This window comes from Mauremys mutica, chromosome 9 (assembly GCF_020497125.1).
Source record: "Mauremys mutica isolate MM-2020 ecotype Southern chromosome 9, ASM2049712v1, whole genome shotgun sequence".
NCBI lineage: Eukaryota > Metazoa > Chordata > Testudines > Geoemydidae > Mauremys > Mauremys mutica.
The window spans coordinates 2445676-2466140 of NC_059080.1; the positions used below are offsets into that span (position 1 = coordinate 2445676).

Consider the following 20465-nt stretch of genomic DNA (forward strand, 5'->3'; position numbering starts at 1 on the left):
GGTTTCAAATACTTTTCTAGCATGAAAACGTTAATTAGAACCAGGAATAAAGCAACAATAAAGCATCCTTGGCTCACACCCGATTTCCAATATCTTTGAATCAAATGGGATCTGACTTCAGGAATGATGTAGCTTATAAGCAGGATATGCTTGAGCAGTTCTGAAACTGGTGGTCTATCTGTGCTGAAATTGCAGGGAGGTTAAACTACATCCATGCAGCCAAATCTGGCTTCTGGTGAGGTCAGTGGGAATTTTGTCCTGACTGGGGAGATGGGGCCGTTCGAATGGACTTGCTAGCAGTGCCATATGCTCTGCTGCATGCCAGGGCCTGCTCTCTTTGCTCACTGCATGGGGAATCATGTCTCTGTGTTTACAATTCTGACTCGGATGGCATCAGATCTGATTGAGCTGTACTGCTTAGCTGGTTACTGCAATGATTTGTGTGCTTCTGTAAGAGCACAAAGAAAAATCCTGCAATGATACCCAGATTACAAGACGATAATACAAAGTTATGGATAACCCCCCGCCCCCCCTGCAAAATCCTGACTCAGCAAATTCAAAGCAATATTAACCCAAATTCGATCAGGAGTTAGCAGGGAAAGAAACCTGGTGCCTTATTGTGAGCTGTGTCGCCAAGGCCTTTCCCCGTCTAGCAGGATGGGCCACTGGTAAAATCCATCTGGAAATCTCCTGCCCACCAAAGATCAGTGACAATATAATTTTGCTCTTATACAGCATCTCAGACACACAGATCTCTGTGACGCCTCCCGTGGGTGCCCAGGGCTGTGAGGCCCCTCGCTCCACGTGCCCTTAGCCCAAGGAAGCTTTGTCTGAGCCTGCCAGGAGAGGTCAGCTCCCAGACATCACCGGCCATGGGCAATACAAGCGCTGCCTTCCAGGTCTAGGCCTCTCTGCCACTCCACAGCTTAGCGGCGAGGACACATCAACTCCCAGGCCCTCCAAGCATCTCCCGGGAGTGCCTTGCCCCTGTTCCACGCCATGCTCTGTGTTCACTGACCCGCTGCTGCCAAAGAAGCAGGACATCCCGGCATACCAGTCCCACCCCAGATCAGTGCTCCACTGGACACACAGCACCTACATACCTTCCGAGTGAAAACCAGGATACGTTTATTTAACAAAACACAGAGATTCAAGTAGTAGCAAGTAGAAGTATTGGAAACAAATGGTTCACATGCATTCTGGAACCCAGACTTAATTACCAGGATACTCTCACCTCTTGTCCCTAAATCTCCCAAAATCCCTGCAGCACTTCACAGGCCGGCTGTGCACCCACCCACCCTCATCCCCGCTGTTAGTTTTCCTCCTCAGTGAAGTACCGGTATGTCCCTTTGCACTCCACAATGCCAATCCTTTGTCTTTATTCATCAGCAGGACATCCTCTGCTGTTTGCTTATTCCTGTAAATTTCCTCTCGGGTAGATTTCGCAATCTCTCAGTCCACACTGGCTCAGTGTGTAAATAGGCACACATTGTGAGGCATACAATGCACAATGCACAAATGGCCAGACAGGGAAATAAGTGTCAGTTACCTCCTGCCTGCCAGGAACAATTCTGAGGCATGTCGCCTCCGGGTGACCTGCCTTCACTCCTAAACCTTAAGCAGGTAGTATAGTATGGATACATCCTCCTTCAATATCATCAGCACGCACATATCACAATGAGTCTGATGACCAGTGGGCTACTGGCTCTCAGTAGAGACCTCAGATGCCAGCATCTGGTGAACTACTATGCAGATATCTGACCTGGGGTGCCTGTGAAACCCTGTGCTCCCTTGTGCCCTCTGCCAATTGGCATGAAGGGTCCCTGTGTCACAATCACAAAGCACTTTACAAAGGTGGCTAAGTACGATCGAGAAGGGAGAGGGGTATACAGCAAGCAGGGCAAGAAATGCAGCTAAGGCCCCAGGCTGTCACTTAAAGCATCCAGCCATCCCACAGTGACTTGCGTAATGTCCGGTTCATGTGCTGGGGTTTGCCTCTTCCTGGGACTGCAGGTGAAACCTTGTCTCAATCGCTCTGATATACGCGCAGTGCTGGGCACCACAGCAGGATTTTGGCAAGTGTCATTTTCCAGTTATTTACAGGCATGTCAAGTGCTTTTGCAGAAGGCTAATATTAGCTGTCTCTTGTTTCACTGCTTGATCTTTTTCAGTGATTTGGCATTTACAGGTTGAATTACTTACTAATGTTTGATTTCTATGCTCTGACGTGAAATCCTGCTCGTGGACAAGGGTTTTCTGTAAACTGGATTTGCTGAAGTAGGTTGGAAGGGTAAACCTGGTTATGTGTCTTCATGACTAACCCTGTGCCAGTTGTGTAAACAGAACATCTTCCTCAATCACACGCCAGGTAGGAGAAAACATGCATCATGCATCCCAAACAAAAAAGCAGCACCCCTGTGCTACAGTCAGCAGTGCCTGGGAGGTGCCTGGTTTGTGCAATATTTTTTTAGCTGAGAATTATGCAGGGAATTACACACGGGGGTTTTCCCAAAGCAGATAGTGTGAGGCAAAGGAAGGGCATGTGGGGAAATGGAGGGGGATCTGGGATGGGCCAGGAAGCCTTTAGGGAGTAGGGAGTCTGCAGAGGGAGTTCGGGCTGGTATCAGAGCCCCTGGGGAAGGAGAGTGGTGGAATTCGGTGATCACTCGGGGCTTGCAGGAGCTCTGCCTTAGTCTGTGTCTGGTTGCAGCTGGCTGTGCACAGCAGCAGCAAGGGCTTCACTGCATCCTGCTCAGGTGCTCTGCCTGGGGAGCTCAGCCCTTAACGGCACCGTCCGCAACACCACGTCTTCCCTTCTACAGCAAAACTTAATAGCGGGCTCCCCACCCCCTTTACTATACCACACAGTTACAGAGACGTATAACAACCCACTAACTAACTGTGTTGCCAAGGTTCGCTACGTCTCGGAGGTGCCCTGTGCCGTCGCTTGGACCTGTCGCGCTCCCCTGGAACATCAGCACTGCTGCTGGCAGGAGGCAGCCAGTCCACTTGTTCTGGTGGTGTCATAGCCTGGGGCTCTGCTGTGTCAATACGCTGTGGTTGTTCCCTGTCTGACACACGCTCTTGGACAAAACAGCAGACCCACCCTTCCGGGCTTTTGACAAGATATTAGTAATGTAAAACTACTGTCTGGAAACATCATTTTATCTGCTGATTGTAAACAAGTACACGCATGTCAAATGGACAGTTACATCTCTAGGGACACTCTCTCTAGCAGAGTCCAGCTTCTGCAGATGGTCCCTGAGTAGTGACTGTGCTATCTTGGAGTGTCATAGGCTTTCTATAAGGGTTGTACATACCTTTTCTTCATGGGAAAAAGGAAAAAGTAGTGGTGGTGGTGTTTTAAATTACTGTTATTATTATTTATAAAGGAAAGAAGGCATTTATTTTCTCTGGGCCGGATGGTATACTCATTGAGTTAGACTCCCGTATGATTGTCTTCATGGTTTATCTTAAAAAGTCTTGAAGGGATCTGAGAAAAAATCCTAAGGAAAAAAGTATTGGGGAATAAAATATTCCTTAAAGGGCAAATGAGTTCGTTACTAATTGTTCCAAATGGTTACTCAGCCGTAGGGGTATGTAATGATTAATTGTATATCTTGGTATTGACCTATTCTGTGTATAGAGGTGGTTTGTTGTTTCAACACCTTATAATTAATCATGTTGCTATATTTATGGACAAAGGAACATTACATTCATCTCGCCACAATGTTTGCAGAATGAAATAACCAGATTTATTGACATGAAGCCCCATTCACACTCCCTCTGACATTAAAGTCAAGAGCCGTCATTTTCAAATAGGTTCTGTGTGCCTGGCTGAGGAAGTTTGGTTTTCGGAGCATGGGTGTTCAGAACATTCTCCTTCACTGTCTCTCCCATTTGGTACCCAGAAATGGAGGTACCCCAAATCCCTAGTCGTGTTTTGGAAATTTGGTTAAGATGAGGTGTGCCTGCAGGAGTGGGCAGCACGGGTGAACAGGCAGATTAACTAATACCTCTGCCATAAATGGATCACAACCAGATTTTGTTTGCTTAGTAACTGCACCAGAGAGTAAATAATTGTTATGTCAGCATGTGAACATGTGTGGGTCCTAGAACCTGCCTCTTTGCAGTTGCTGCAGAACTGGTGAGTATTGGTAATTTTTGATCTTCACAAATAGGTAGCTGGCTGCTTTCATTGTTTGGTTGTTTTGGGGTAACTAATGAGGTAAACAGTGTCATAAAGCCAGGAGTAATGTTCACAACAGGGAAACCTGCCAGAGGAGGAAACAGCTGTTGGGTTCAGAGAGAACTGAGCCACTTGAGGGTGTGTGGTGGCAGGGGTCAGACTCCATGGGGCCGTTACACCTTGCTGATGGGAAAACAAATGCAATCTGCTCTTTCTGAAGAACTATTCCCCAAACCAAGGGAGTAGATTGTATATTTTCAAGCTAGGATAGAACATATCTTGTTGAAAAACTATCATCTGCAAATATAGAGTGTGCCTTAAAACCGCCAGTCAGCTTAGCATTTAGGGATCAGAGGGTGAGGGGAGGTTTACTGAAGTCAGTGATGAGGAGACTGCTCCTGAGGGGCCTACATAATGGTGGCATTCATGTGGATTACAATGAGTAATTTGCATGAGGTGCCTCCCCCCCTTAACTTATGTCAGCGTGGTGCTCATCAGCACAGACGCTGCCTCAAGGGAGATGGGTATAGGCAGTTTGCAGCGGGGCCCGAGCCGTAAAAGATGGGGAGAAGGTGGAATCAGAGGCTGGTTCAGCACGAGGAAGCTAGCAGCAAAGACTCAGGAATGGAAGAAAGTAGGTGTCTGTTTATATAGAGTCAGAGATTCCAAGGCCAGAAGGGACCATTGTGCTCAGCTAGTCTGAGCCCCGCCCCCCATATCGCACAGGCCAGAGAACTGCCCCCAAATCAGTCCTCACGCAGAGCTCTTAGAACAACGTCATCCAGTCTTGATTTAAACTTGTCCGTGGTGGAGAATCTGCCAGGACCCTTGGTAAGCTGTTCCAATGGTTAATTACCCACACTGTTCAACATTTCCATCGTATTTCCAGTCTGAATCTGTCTAGCTTCAACTTCCACCCATTGGGTCATATTAGATCTTTCTCTGCTACCCTGAAGAACCCATTATTAAATATTTGTTCCCCAGGTAGATACTTATAGACTGTAATCAAATTGCTCCAAGTCTTTGTTAAGCAAAGTAAGTTGAGCTCCCTGAGTCTATCATTATAAAGCAGGTTTTTCTAATCCTTTCATCATTCTCATGGCTCTTCTCTGACCCCTCTCCAATTTATCAACATCCTTCTTGAACTGTGGGCACTAGAACTGGACACAGGATTCCAGCAACGGTTGCACCAGAGCCAAATACAGAATAGAACAACCTCTGCACTCCTACTCCGGATTCCCCTTTATACCTCTAAGGATCATGTTAGCCCTTCTACCAGGCGCTCATGTTTATTTGATTATCCACCAGGACCCCCAAATCTTTTTCAGCATCACTGCTACCCAGGATAGGGTCCCCCATGGTGTAAGTGTGGCCTACATTCTTTGCTCCTACGTGTATATATTTACATGTAGCCATATTACAATGCATATTGTTTGCTTGCACCCAGTTTACTGAGCCATCCAGATCACTCATCAGTGACCTGTCCTCTTCTCTATTTACCACTCTCTCAATTTGTGTGTCTGCAAACTTTATCTGTAATGATTTTGTTTTATTTCTGGGTCATTAATAAAAATGCTAAATAGTGTAGAGCCAAGAACTATCCTTATGGGACCCCACTGGAAAACACCCACGCGACGATTCCCTGTTTACAATTACATCTTGAGATCGGTCAGTCAGCCAGCTTTTAACCCGTGTAATATGTGCCATATTCATTTGATATCGTTCTAATTTTTTAATCCTGGGCTTGGAAATTAATAGCTGGGCGTCTTTAATCGGCATGCTTGACACTTCCGTAGCCAATACCCAAGCAGATACTGAGCTTACATTGCATGCGCACAAGCTAAGTTTGGCATCTCATTAAGAGGGTGGGGAGCAGGCAAAGCATTCAGCCTCTTAGCCAGACAAACGAGTTACACGTGTTATCCTCCTTCTTCCAGCAAGTGTTGTAGTGTGGCTTTCTCCCTCCCTCTCCATCCTGATATGAACCATCGGTTGTGGCAGTGATGGTACAGAGCATGTGTTGGTTAAACCTGGGTCGTTTAAAAGCCTGTCTGTCTAATTTTTAAGAGGCAGAATTTGCACAGAGAATAGAATGAAAAGCGATTCCCTTTTACTGACATATGTATTTTCTCAGGATGCAAAAATGTTTGTCCACAAATATTACATAAGGAGCAGTGGGGTGTTTAATATAAGATTATTTTGTAATAACCTTCAAGTGTATTTTACACAACAAAGGAAAACTGTAGCACACAGTCTCCGAGACACACACACACACAGAGAGAGAGAGAGCACCTCAGGGTTTGGGTGACATCACAAACCACTCCAGTTTCATCCTTGTGGGGCTTTCCTACTGTCATCACAAACCCGGGTGAGCATGGGGGGGTGTTTGGCCTATTGCTGACGTACAGCATTGGGGTGCAGTGTCAGACAATAAACTCTCGGCATGTAATAACACCTTGCTGTTACATAGCACTTTTCATTAGTAGCTCTCAAAGCACTTTACAAGGGAGGTCAGTATCGTTATTATATAGGATAATATATAAAGGGAAACTGAGACAGGAAGGTGAAATGTCTTGCCCAAGGTCATCCAGCAGGCCAATGGCAGAGGCAGGCATAGAATCTAGGTCTCCTGACCCCAGCCCGGTATCCCACCACTAGGCCATGTTTCCTCCCAAGGATGTGGTGTCTCTAACTGATAGTGATTGAAATAATGGAGTTTTTGTTACTGATCGTAGGGTTTTATTTTGGACTTCAGTTCATGTGTTTTTGGCATAGGTCCCATTCACTCAGCCGGGCCCTATGGAGCACTGAGATTTCCACAGTCAGGCACCACACATTCAGCTGAACTATTATAAGTGGATGTTAAAGGCTTAACATAGAAGATACAAGAGGTTATTGCAGTCATCCCTCCCCAGAGTAAGTTGCTCGGCTCCAAACAGCTTCCCATTCAAACCACATCAGTCTAGTAATTTACGGACAAGTCTTGCCCCTCTCTCTCTGGGCACAGGGATCCCCATCTCCCCTTTCCCAGAGCCTGCCTCCGCAGTGGAACCAATGCAGCACGGCAGCACAAAGAGGGCGATGGATTTAGGGAGTGCATCCCCCTGTGTGGCCAGAGCCCATTTCTACACTGGCTCCTAGGACATGAGAAATGGCAACTTTTGCAGCTGGGGGTGGAGCAAGGCTGGAAGCCTGGCTGTGGCATGGATCATCTAGTTCTCCCGCATGGCAGGGCTCTGTTGGGACTGTGGGGGGCTGCTGCAGCCATTCAGAGAAGTAGCCTCTTTGGGTTTTCCTGCCCCTCCACCACCTGGGAGATGCACTGCCCAGTACGTGGATGGTCCCACAAATTGCCTATTGAATGGAAGTCCAAAAATAACAAACTTTTTGGCAAAATGCAAAAGAAATTGCAGGTGTATATTTCTGAGTTATAGAACGCGGCGTGTGTTAGAGTTTATGGGAGCGGGGACAGAGCCTCACAGAACTCCAGGTCTTGAGGAATCTATGGGTGGAGGTGTCCTTGTGCCCTTTATCCTGCTCAGGGGATAGAGGAAAGGTGAACAAGCTCCATGCACTTACCTTCATCCCAGCCAGGTCCCTGGGGTGCACCAGCACCCTCTCATGGTCGGCACTATTAAATGTGCTGGAATGATCCAGGAGCATGAAGATCAGCATTGCATCCTGGACTGCAACCCAAATGGGAAGGGTCCATGACACAGGAGGAGGTGATGAGCTGTTGAGAGATGGTTCATCACCAGGTTCTGAGTCGCTGCGTTCAGGGAATAGAGATCAGACCTTGAGTTGGAGCAGATGAGGTCACGTAGACTGAGTAATGTCTTCTGTAGTGCTGAAGAAACTGTACTTTAGGGTGGGTGAAGACTGCCTCCTCAAAGGAGGTGTTGCTATGCAGACTAGCAAAGAGTCCACTGTCTTTCGCTGTGGATCCAAAGCACATGCGATGTGTTGAGGTTTCCTTCAGTGCTTTAAGGTCTTGTAGCTGTGTGAATGGGGCAGCAGTTGAGGAAGGGACCCTGTGTGTAGAGCTTCCAATGTCTGGGATCAATAGAGGGACTGAACCCTGGGTTTGGCAGGTCTTGCTCACAGGCCACACTAACAGCAGTTCCCAGCAGGCTGGGCTGGGATATGACACTGGGGGCTGGTATTCTGCACTGACAGGCTGGTTTACACTCTGGGGAAGTTCAGCAGAACAGGGCTCCGGGGCTGCTCTGAGGCTGGTGAAGGAGCTTTAGTCCTCCTGGGCATTCAGGAACTGCTTGTGCACTACGAGCAATACTCCATGCCTGCTCTATGCGGGAGCAAGGTCATAACATAGAGGTCACTGCTCTGTCCCTAACCAGCATATCTGAGCTTTGTGCCTAACTGTCCACGACCCACAAACAGGATAGAAGGCAGAGCCCAGATCGTGGGTGATCTCACTGCCGTGTAAGCGGAGACGACTCACCCATTAACGAAGGAACAAGCACCTTCTTTTCACTTTTCTAATCCGACGTGGAGGTAACGTCCTTTGGCTGAAATGCCATTCCACAAGCTTCTAGAATATTCTGCTCCCTCTAGAACCATTCTAGTCATTCTAGAATGTCATTATCCTACTCTCTGGCATCTCTCATTAACACTGAAACTTGGGTTAACGTTTGCTTTTGCACATCGTCTTGGAAAAAAACAAAATAAAAAAACCAAGAGGACAAATAAAATCCACGCACAATTATTTTCATTTTTAAGAATTCTGTTTCTTAGTGAAGAACAAACCAGCCATGCTCACAGCATCTGCAGCATACACAGAATGGACTGAAAGCCTAACCCATGGCTCAGTTTTATATCAAGAGAGACCAGATTCCAGGAAAACGATAGGACCACAGAAACCTCCAGAAACCCTATTAAAATCTCAGCCCAGGGAAACCTGAGAAATGTGGATTTACGTAAATTTGAGCTCTGAAAGGCAAAGTAATCACAGCTTCACCAACTGAACCTCATTCCCTTCTCACCGTGAACGAGCCATAGACAAGAACAAGGAAGGGAGCCTGCATGTAACTCAGTTTTTCTGAAATCCAGTTTACCTCATTTTCTTTCTAATGGGAAATCACCCTTAGCGATTACTCAAAAGAATTTACCTTAATACATCGGCAATGTCAAAACTTTAAACTTACCAGCCTCCCTTCATCACCCTGAGAGGAACAGAGGTTTTCCAAACCATTGAATATAACTTGAGGTGTATGAAGAGTTTGTATAATACACACATTGTCTTCACTCCATTTGGAGCCTCCATGTAAACTTAATCTGCAGATTATCTCAGAGGCATGTCCTCCTCTTCTCTCTTGTGTCTGTAGTGCTTTAGTTCTTCTCACCACCTCAGTGATTCTACCTCACTGAGCTCCTGCTGACAGGAACAAACCCTTCTGCAGGCATCCATTCCACCAAGACTTCCTGAATCTCTTTACAATCTTGATGAATTTGCAGCTCAGAACTCCTGATATTCCATCCAGCAGAGCAGGTTGTTGGCAGTCATGGGTGGAGTCCTAGTCTCATGCTGGTCATGGTCCATGTTATGGAGCAACCATGGGGAATTAGTAATGTTTGCCGTCTCCTGCCATTGTCCCTTTTATGTTCTTTCTATGCCTGAGTGTTTGCCCATCTTGTTTGGTATGTGATATGGCATTTGTACTCTTGTGCTACCAGTCTGTTGTCTTGTTAAGCAAAAAAGACTAAAATAGAGGTCAGTACTATAGCCTATGTGCATAGGCATTTGCTAGATAAGGCACAGCTGTAAATTAAGCCCGTAAAGCAAAGAGCCTTAGGCCTGTGCAACAATAGGTTAGCTAAACCAGGCCGAAGAAGACTTAGCATAAGCAGCTAACCAGAAATAACCCTAGCTCATAAGATATCCCAGTTAGAGTGTTGTGATGACTAACTTGTTGACATGTAACCATAAAATGTCAGTTGATATCACTTTGAAGTACAGTACTTTAAAATTAAGAACATCAGTAGATGCCTGACCGCAAGATCGTCATGGTAACTAATGGACATATATGCTAATGAACCTGAGATAGAAGGACTAGAAACCTATGGGAGAAAGGTCCCCAACATTAGCTTGAGGAAATACAGATAAGAAAAAGGCCTATTGAATAGGCAGAGACATAGTGAGCGTCAATATTACATATCATAAAAGTGTGCCTTGGCAGATGCCAGGATGATGCCCATGGGGGATGACAATGAGGAAGATGATGATGATGAGGGTGATTGACACTTTGGGTCCTTTTGCAAGGGATGGTGTGAGTATATGGATGTTTAGTTGCTTGTATTGTCTCTACCTACCTTGTTGGGTTGGATTGTTTGTGGTCTCTGTCTGCAAGAAATCCCACACATCTTTGCAGTGTCCTTTAGACTGGAATGCTCTGGGTATACTAGGTCCAGTTAAACACGGTGCTGTCTGTACACTATTAAACCTTTATAATCATGATAGATGAAACGAATTAAATAGCCGTGCTGCAGTGTCTGCACTATGCATTCAGAAACCAGTTCATAAATGCTTTGCAAGAGATGAATATACGGAGTAGATGTCTTATGACTTCTGATTCTCCACATTGCTAGTGGAAGCTGAGTATTGTAAATGATCAGGCACTTAAATCAGGGCAAGTGCCTGGGTTTCTATTGATTGAATACATTTTTAAAGGGTGCACATCGTGGAATGTTCCAATGCCACAAAGATGCCTACCAGTGCTGATTCGGAATGCACGACTGCACGTTGAATGTTAGCAAGCCCAATCTCACCGCCAAGTTTCTGGTTTGGAAGTAACCCCTCTGCAGATGCTGGCCTTGTTGGGACTCCATACTGTGTACTGAGATGGCCTAGCTCTGAGACACATTTTGTAAAGCCCTGTCCACATGGCAACAAAAGCCACTTTCAGGTGCCCTAAGTCAGCAGACTCGTACCTGAGACCTTGAACTACAGGGGCCAAACCTGGTACTTTAACCCAGGTTTAAAACAGTTCTTTAAAGAAGAATCCAGGCCTGAGGAATGCCCATATCACCAAGAATAGGGAATTCGACCCCCACCCCACCCCCATTCACGATCAATGGATGTCCATGATGAGTTGGAGCATCTTGTGTGGCTGGTCTTCTGTTGGCCAATGCTTCTGTTGATGTGCTGATTGGCCTGGGCACTGTCAAAGCTCCCTTTTCACTGAACCATGGTCTGGGTGGCCCCTCCATGAGGTATGTGGCAGTAGCTTCATGTGTTCCCTGGCTACATCATTCCAGGATGATGTCCACACTCCATCAAGCTGCATTACAACATTACCTTGCAAAATGTTTCTTCCAGGCATGTCAGCCAAAGAAAGGCCAGTGTCATCCCCAATGTGGAGAGGTAGCAAATGACAGGATTATTGGGTTGAGATAATACGGACAAATTAATTATTGCACAAAGGCTGATGGATCCAAAATGTTCTGGGTTTGGATTGGTGTCAGCAGATTTGGATAATCGCCCCCAGGAATGTGAAAGGACCTGAATTTCTGAAGATGTGTCCCTTGACGCTGGAAATCACCTGGACAACCCAAATGTAACAACGATTGATTTGGGGAAATGTCTCAATGCAAAGCGAACACAACTTCTGCACACAAATAAAATCTCTTCAATTGGGGCATGGAGGACTCTGTAGTTAGATCCTGTGGAGTAACACTAATGGGCCAGATTACATATCCAGCTGTTTTACTGAAGGCTGGCAATGCAAAGCAGCTGTAACCCAGCTAATTAGCCATTCACACCAGATTTATTGCTGACCTGTGTCACTAGAACAGTGCAAAGAAGTCCAGCATACCAGAGAATTTATTCCAATATTTTGACATTTTTTTCTGCCGATTGTAGTGGAATTATGTGTATTAATCTCTTTTCTTATCAGCAGTCAAATAAAAATAAAGTCATTTATCTGTGTACACTGATGTGTGTAATTCCTCTCAGAGCATGAAATAAAGGTCTGCTCGCCCGTTTGTCCCACAGAAAGTGCAGAAAATAAAATTATGTTTAAAAAGAGGCATAGACATAGATTAATTGTGGGGATGAATTCCAAAGCAGCTTCTGGCAAATTCATCTCAGATTTAACTCCACTGGAGAGAAAGGGATGATACATCAGGGATGTATTTATCCCCTCACCTTTTCTATACTGAGACTCCATGAAGTCTGCTAGGACTTTGCTATTGCTAATGCTACTATGTGGAAGGCACTCAGAGTCTACTGCGTTGGAGGGTTAAATCCCTTAGCTAGATAGATTAGATAACAGGAGCATACACGGAGGGAAGTACAGACCCTTATTTTGGATGGCACCGCTACCTCATCTTTTCAATTCCAAAATGCCATCGTGGTACTATTAGTTCTTCCCCTGTAATCACTGCCCCAGGCAGCCAAATTCTGTCCTCAGGAGTCACTGGGACGTGCCCTGGCCTTGCTCTGGGTGAATCCAGACCATAGTACAGAACACAGGTGCTTGTGTTAGACGTGCTGATAGTTTCAGAGTTTGGGGAAAGATTGTTCCCCCTGTGTTTTAAACACAGTTCTCATTGTTCATGATGGAATGTAGGGGCGGGCGGGAAGACAATGATCTTCTCTCCTCCTGCAGGCCCCTTGCACCTCTGACTCTGCTGGGTGCAAAGGGAATCTATGCGCCTAGAACTGGAAATTCACCTATGTAGAGTGGGGTGCCGTGAGGCCTAGGCACCTCCGGAGGTCTATCTGAATGATTTTCTTTTCACAGACTTGTCCATAATCCTGGTGACTGAGGGGTGAGACACGGCTAAATATTTTACCGTGCAGTGGGTATTAAGAGCTGATTCCTGCCTCGGCATTTTAGTTCCGAATTTTATTTTATTGAAGAGCTAGATTGTGCAACCCTTACTCCCCTTGGTCAACTCTTGCGCAGACGAGCAGTGCCGTTGGCTGGGATGGGAATACTTCGTAAGGCATTGCTCCCAGACGGGAGCAGGTGTCACACAAAGAGAAGAGTGGACAGAAGAAGTTACTGCCAGTTACACAAGAGAAAAGCATACAGACTAGCCGAGGCAATACAGGTTATTAGTTACAGACTGGTGGTCAGGCTGCTGGTGGAGAACAAGGATAAATATAATGCCCTGTAAGGGTACGTCTTCACTACACGCTGTATCGGCGGGTAGCAATCGATTTCTCGGGGATCAATATATCGTGTCTCATCTAGACGCAATATATCGATCCCCGAACGCGCTCATGTCGACTCCGTAACTCCACCAACGCGAATGGCGGTAGCGGAGGCGACATGGGGAGCCGCGGACGTCGATCCTGCGCTGTGAGGACGGTAAGTAATTCGATATCAGATACTTCGACTTCAGCTACATTATTCACGTAGCTGAAGTTGCGTATCTTATATCGATTTCCCCCATAGTGTAGACCTGCCCTAAGATCATGTAATGAGGGGGTTTTAGTATGTCAGATCAGCTGAAACACGTGCTATGTGATAGACAGCCCTTCTCTTTTCCTAGACATGTAGGACTGGAAGAGACCTCAGCAGGTCATCTAGTCCAGTCCCCTGCACTGAGGCAGGACTAAGTATTATCTAGACCATCCCTGACAGGTGTTTGTCTAACCTGCTCTTAAACCTCTCAAAAGACAGAGATTCCACAACCTCCCCAGGTAGTTTGTTCCAGTGCTTAACCACCCTGATACGAAGATTTTCCTAATGTCTAACCTAAACCTCCCTTGCTACAATTTAAGCCCATTAGTTCTTGTCCCGTCCTCATAGATAAGGAGAACTATTTATCACCATTCTCTTTCTAACAACCTTTTAAGTACTTGAAGACTGTTATCATGTGCCCTCTCAGTCTTCTCTTCTCCAGACTAAGCAAATCTAATTTTTTAAATCTTTCTTCCTAGGTCAGGTTTTCTAGACCTCTAGTCATTTTTGTTGCTTTCCTCTGGACTTTTTACAATTTGTCCACATTTTTCCCGAAGTGTGTTGCCTGGAACTGGACACAATACTCCACTTGAGGCCTTATCAGTGACGAATAGAGCGGAAGAATTACTACTCATGTCTTGCTTACAACACTCCTACTAATACGCCCCAGAATGATGTTTGCTTTTTTTGCAACAGTGTTACATTGTTGACTCATATTTAGCTTGTGATCCACTCACAGCCCCCAGATCCTTTTCCACAGTACTTATTCCTAGACAGTCATTTCCCATTTTGTATGTGTGCAACTGATTGTTCCTTCCTCAGTGGAGCACTTTGCATTTGTCCTTATTGAATTTCTTCCTATTTACTTCAGATCATGTCTCTAGTTTCTCAAGATCATTTTGAATCCTGTCCTCCAAAGCACTTGCAACCCCTCCCAGCTTGGTATTGTCTGCATATTTTAGAAGTGTGCTCTCCATGCCATTATCCAAATCATTTATGAAGATATTGGATAAAACCAGACCCAGGACCAACCCCTGCGGAACCCCATTCAATGCCCTTCCAGCTTGACTGTGAACCATTGATAACCACTCTCTGAATATGACTTTTCAATCAGTTGTGCATCCATCTTATAGTTTGTCTAGATTGTATTTCCCTAGTTTGCTCATGAGGTCATGTGAGGCCATATCGAAAGCCTTACTAAAGCTGAGCTAGCTCACGTCTATTGCTCCTCCTGCGCGTCCTTTTCTGCCTTCTTTTCAAAACAGTTTTCATGTAACTAATGGGGATATGGGTGGTTTCCATATGCAGCAGCACCCAAATGTTACTGAGGAAAATGACATAAGAGACTGATTCAATGGGGAAGAATTTGCTAATAATTGAAATATGTCACTGTTAGCAAGGGCTGTGGGACTCATCTGGGCACTCTCAATAATTGACACTCCAGCCAGTATATTGCTGAATATTCATACTCTCAGTTATATTTCTATGAAGAATGATTCCCTGGTTCCCATTATTCACAGCTCTGAAAAAATTCCACTCCCATTAAGCTACTTATTATATTATGAATTGTGTGCGTTGCCCCAGAGCTTAGGTTTTGATAAGTACACACTCCTGGTTTGTATTTTTCATGCAATTTTAACTCCTCCCTTGTATTAGTGGAACTTGTTATGTTGGGTTAATGATATGCTCCCTAGTTGCACATTTCAATTGCTCAAAGAAAAACAGGTTGAAGATACTTGTGGCTTATATAAATACAAGGTTAGGAACAGGGGCGGCTCTTTGTTTTTTGCCGCCCCAAGCACGGCAGTCAGGCGGCCTTTGGCGGCTCGCCTGTGGAAGGTCCACTGGTCACGCGGCTTTGGCAGCGTTTCTGCGGGTGATCTGCCGGTCCTGCACCTTTGGCGTACCCGCCGCCCAATTGCCGCTGAAGCCGCGGGACTGGCGGACCTCCCGCAGGCATGCTGCCAAAGGCTGCCTGACTGCCGCCCTCACAGCGACCGGCACACCGCCCCCCGCGGCTGCTGCCCCATGCACGCGCTTGCTGCGCTGGTGCCTGGAGCCGCCCCTGGTTAGGAAGAGGAGGCTTGAGGCTTTTTTAAAGTTTATTTCAATTCTTTAAAAGTTGATGATAAAATGTTGTAATTTTAAGAAAGGAAAAAGTGTTTTTATTCATAGAATACCCTGAGAAAGATTCTTTAGGTCGAGATTGTTGTATGTTGGACAGTTAGACCAGAGCTATTTCATCCAGTTTCTGAAAGTAATGGAGCCAGTTCTCCCTCAGTTACACAGGACCAACTGCCTAAGGAAGATATTGGGCTACCGTGGCTACACTCCTGTTTATACTCACGCTAGCTTGATGAGAACTGGTGCAAGTATCTGCACAAGAGCTGAGGAATCACACCCCTAGCTCCTAGTGTAAGTATCACCTCAGAGAGTGCTACAATGAAGAAAGATCTCACTGGAGAACTAGTACCTGGGGTTAAGTCAACACTGCTGCCTAGAAAACTATATTGCAGATAATGATGTCGTCAGACGTCACTGGTGTGGGACTCTGCTCTGTTCGATGTTGATAACAGTCGGCTGCATGTGTGTGTTCTCCCTATGTGCTGCCCTGGCTCTGCGTAGGTCGCTGGCACAGCAGATCTCGAGAGAACCCCAATGACCACAGACTCTACTAAGCTATGAAGGCACCTGGCCAGGTTTATTGCCAAACGAAACACAGTCTCCAGCTCCCTGGATCAGATGTCTACAGTTCTGCTAGTACATCTATGCTCCCTGACAATGGACCAGCTCAGTCAGTGGCAGGACTTACCACTGGCCCCTAGGCCAGACAAAGTCAACCCCTCAGAGGTCCATTTTTATACACAGGTACAAACAACTTACACATCACAATCCTGATGTATTGAGGTACAACCCCTCTACATGTTAAGGTGCCGTCTATTACCTTGTCCATGTTGGTTCGAGCAAAACAACTCTATCCATCATATTATCCTTTTAATTCTGTCTTTAGGATGAGTCAGCATGTTCCTGTTATCTGAGCGGGAATGTGCTCATGTTGGAGTGTTCTGGTACCATCCTGGCACGTGTTTACATCTCTTGTGCCCAGTACCTTTTAGGTATGTGTGTGTTTGCAGCATCAGCCCTCTTCATACCAGAATCTGTGAGCAGGGCCTGCCTCTTGCTCACAGCTTCACTTTGTTTTATATCAGAAAAGTCTTGACCATTACTTTAGCTCAGGCCTTAGGCCTCATACCAGGCCTCAGCTACAAGGACTTATATTTCAGGACCTCATCTTACTACAATGTACAATAGAGCTGGTAAAAAAAAGTTGATGGAGCAGTTTTCCACTGGAAAATGCCATTTTATCTTAAGCTACGTGTTTTGCTGGAATGTGTCATAAAGATTCAAAACTGAAATGAAGTATTTCATTTCGACTTTCTCAATTCATTTCATTCCATTCCAACCTTCTAGTTTTGACGCACCGTCTGAGAGAAATGACATGTTTTGACATTGAAACGAAATGCTTTGATAAAGTTCTTCTGAACTTTCTGAATCAAAAGTTTTGTGAACTTCTATTCCACAAAAATTTCAAAGTCCCAATTTAGGACAAAAACAACTTTCCAAATGCTGGGATTCCCCGAAGGATGGAAATTCCGTATTCTGACCAGCTCCAGTGCACAAACAATAAATGTGGCCCTGAGAGGAAAGCTGAAGAAATCCTGGGGGAGGGGGGCAGTTGCTCAGTTATAAACCTTCCAGTCTCCCTATTCTTGCACTGGCAGAGGCTTTGATTGCAAGCAGGAACCCATCTCCTTGAAGTGAATGACAAAACTGGGAGCCTGATCAGACCCCAAACCCACTTGTTTACTCATGGGAGCAGTCCTATAGAAACCTCAGCTGTAGGCAGCAGGATTTTCTCATGATCATTTCTCACCCTCACTGTAGTTTATTACAACCCCTTAAGAAGCTGCTTCCTTCTCACTGTTTCCTCCTGCAGTGCGAGCTCATTGGTTTTAAGGTTTAGTTGTGCAATTTGCATAGGCTGTGCCCTTGTTTAGCCTATGACGACCTCTCCACAATAACATGGGTCCTCTGAACAGGAGGGCCAGATAGGGCGTGTCTGCACTACAATTAGACACCCCCGGGTGGCCCGTGCCAGCTGACTCGGGCTCATGGGGCTCTGGCTAAGGGGCTTTTTAACTGCAATGTAGAGGCTCAGGCTCAGGCTGTTACCTGAGCGCTGGGACCCTCCCACTTTGCAGGGTCCCAGAGCCCAGGCTCCAGCCCAAGTCCAGACGTCTACACAGCAATGAAACAGCCCCTTAGCCCGAGTACTGCGAGCCTGAGTCAGCTGGCATGGGCCAGCCCTGGGGGTCTAACTGCAGTGTAGACAGACCCTCGGTATCATCCCCTCCTGCCAGCTCTTCCAGATGTGCTTCCCTGCTGCTTGCAGCTGGCCCAGAATGCAATCGTTGCTCACAGGGTGGAGTAACCGGGTTTACATTACACCCACCCTGTGTTACTCTCCATGGGTTGCCCGGGAAGTGTCAGGTTGGTTTCAAGTAGGTGGTGAAGGCTCTGGCTCTATTCCAGACCATTACACTCAGACACCTCCTACCATTCAAGGACAGAGTATGGCCACGAACTCATGAAAAGTACAGAGCATCTCTTAGAACCACAGTTAATTGGGACTCAGTGATGGCCATTACAGCCTTGCCAAGCATTGCCTTGTGTACCTCCCCACACAGCATTGCTAGGATCCGTGTGAGCAGGCTGAGCAGAGGGGTGGTCACTCCCGGAGCACGGACGGCAAGCCCGGAACACCCAACTGCCTCCCTGCAGTCAGCTCCCCCTGGAATGCACTCACCAGGGAAGGGCTCCTGGAGGTTCCCAGCCTCTGCAATAATGTCATTCAGCCTCCTGCTGAGTCTGCAGCTTATGCCCAAGTAAATGTGTTAGTCTCTACGGTGCCACAAGGACTCCTCGTTGTTTTTTCTGATAGAGACTAACACGGCTACCGCTCTGAAGCTTCGCCCACTGTGCAGTAGTGTGGGAGGATGTCAAGGAGGTCAGTGCCATTCATGGAAATCAGGGAACGTGCACACATGGCAAGTGATGGGCTGGTGCTGTGATTAAGGGCACAGGCTGGGATTGCATAGTTCAGATATCCCCAGACCATCCACAGCAGTGGAGCTGGCAGGCGTGTCGGCTGTTACCGTGGTCACAGACTGGGTGTCAGGCTGGCACCGTTCACCAGAGAGTGGATCAGACCCCACCCCACATGCAAATCATCTAGTCTTCATTTCCTGAGGTCAATTCCAGGCTGTGCCACAGACACCCTGTGACTTGGCAGGTCCCTTCAGGCCGGGGAGGGGAAAAGTGCAGTTAGGCGCCTGGTGAGATTTTCAGATGCCCCTAGGAACCAAACGTCCACTGAACCCAATAGCAATTTGGCACCTAGGAGCTTTTGAATCTCTCACCAGGTGCCTCTCAGCATCTTTGGGTGCCTAAACACCTTGGAAAACTGGCCCCTGGTCTCTCTGTGTCTCCATTCCCCATCTGTAAAATGAAGATAACATATTCCCCTGTCTTGCCAGGGTGCTGGGTGGTTAGATCATGAATGTTTGTGGGGTGCTTGGATTCTACCACTGCGGGCGCCATATGACACGCAACCTTTTAAGCAGAATGGCAACCAACCATCACGAGACACTACTAAGCGGTGTGGCTAATGTATCATTGTTTGGGATCTTTAAATCAAGACTGGATGTCTTTCTAAACCACACACGCTAGTTCAAACACACACGATTGGGACTGATAACGTTCATGTATATAGTAGGGAAGAATCATTCCCTCTAGTGCAGGAAATACTGGGTGAACTTCTCTGGCCTGAATGATGCAGGAGGTCGCACTGGCTGATCCTGGTGGTCCCTTCCGCTCTTTTAATCTAGACGTATAAAGCAAGCGATAGCCTGCGGCCTCGGAGCAGCACTAGCCTGGTGCTGTGATGACCGGTTGGATGACTCAGGTTCCCTTCCTTGGGATCAGGATCACTTTTCAAGCTGAGGCTGCTGCCGCTGCCTGGTTTGCTAACGGGCTTGTCCACTGACAGGGAAGCTATTGGAGAAGCTGTTGTGCTGAAATGGGAACAATGGTGCTGCCAGTTTTATTGTTGTCAGTCCTTCTGTCACCGGGAGGACAGGCATCCACCTCTCTCCCCACGTGCCGTTCTGGACCGGCTGACCCAGCAAGCTCTGTCCAAGGCTCTTCGTGCTTCTCGCGTGAAGATGGCGACATCCCGTTCGTGACCATTCATATGCACTGAGTGCATGTATCGTGTCGTTTCCGGGGCGGAGCAGGGCATCCCGAGTGGGGGCCCCTACTCCGCTGTGTGCAGTGCGGGCTGTGTTCTGCCAGGCTGCACTTAGTACCAGCTATGGGTCTGGTTCCTATGCCTGGGCCTTTGTCGGTAGGTGTGACTGGCTACTTTGTGAGTGGGAGTGCAGTGTTCATTTGCATTTTGCAGAGGGGGTGATTTCCCTGGCCTGGGTTATCCTGCAGGTTTCTGTTCTGTCATTGCCCGGTCCAGCCAACTGTCTGTATGCAAAGGCTGGGCACGTGCATGTGTTGTCACCCCTTTCCAACAGCAGCAGTGTTCTGCTTGTGCGAGCGTGCACTCTTGTCTGGCTGCTCGCACGGGGGCAGAGATGTGTATGGCTTACTCCCATTTTTCAGCCCCGTCTGTTGGCATGGCAGCAGCTCGTGTCTTTCTGCATTCACTCTGTGTTGGTCGCCAAATGCCTATTGTTCCTGTGGATTAGTTAATCCTCATCCGGATTCCCTCCCGT

General features: G+C 46.9%; 1 protein-coding gene across 2 annotated transcripts in view; it reads left to right on the forward strand.

Annotated features, from left to right (window-relative positions):
* The first annotated feature begins 4679 nt into the window (after window positions 1–4679).
* The window catches only part of LOC123377373 (sodium- and chloride-dependent neutral and basic amino acid transporter B(0+)-like), a 45905-nt gene continuing 30119 nt past the window's right edge, over window positions 4680–20465 (forward strand). Inside the window, exon 1 of one of the 2 annotated variants that reach the window (XM_045030207.1) lies at window positions 4680–4823. In XM_045030207.1, coding sequence (XP_044886142.1) covers window positions 4710–4823 — 114 coding nt within the window. In that variant the 5' untranslated portion in view covers window positions 4680–4709. The remainder of the gene's footprint in view (window positions 4824–20465) is intronic. The other variant, XM_045030209.1, reaches the window with a different exon arrangement.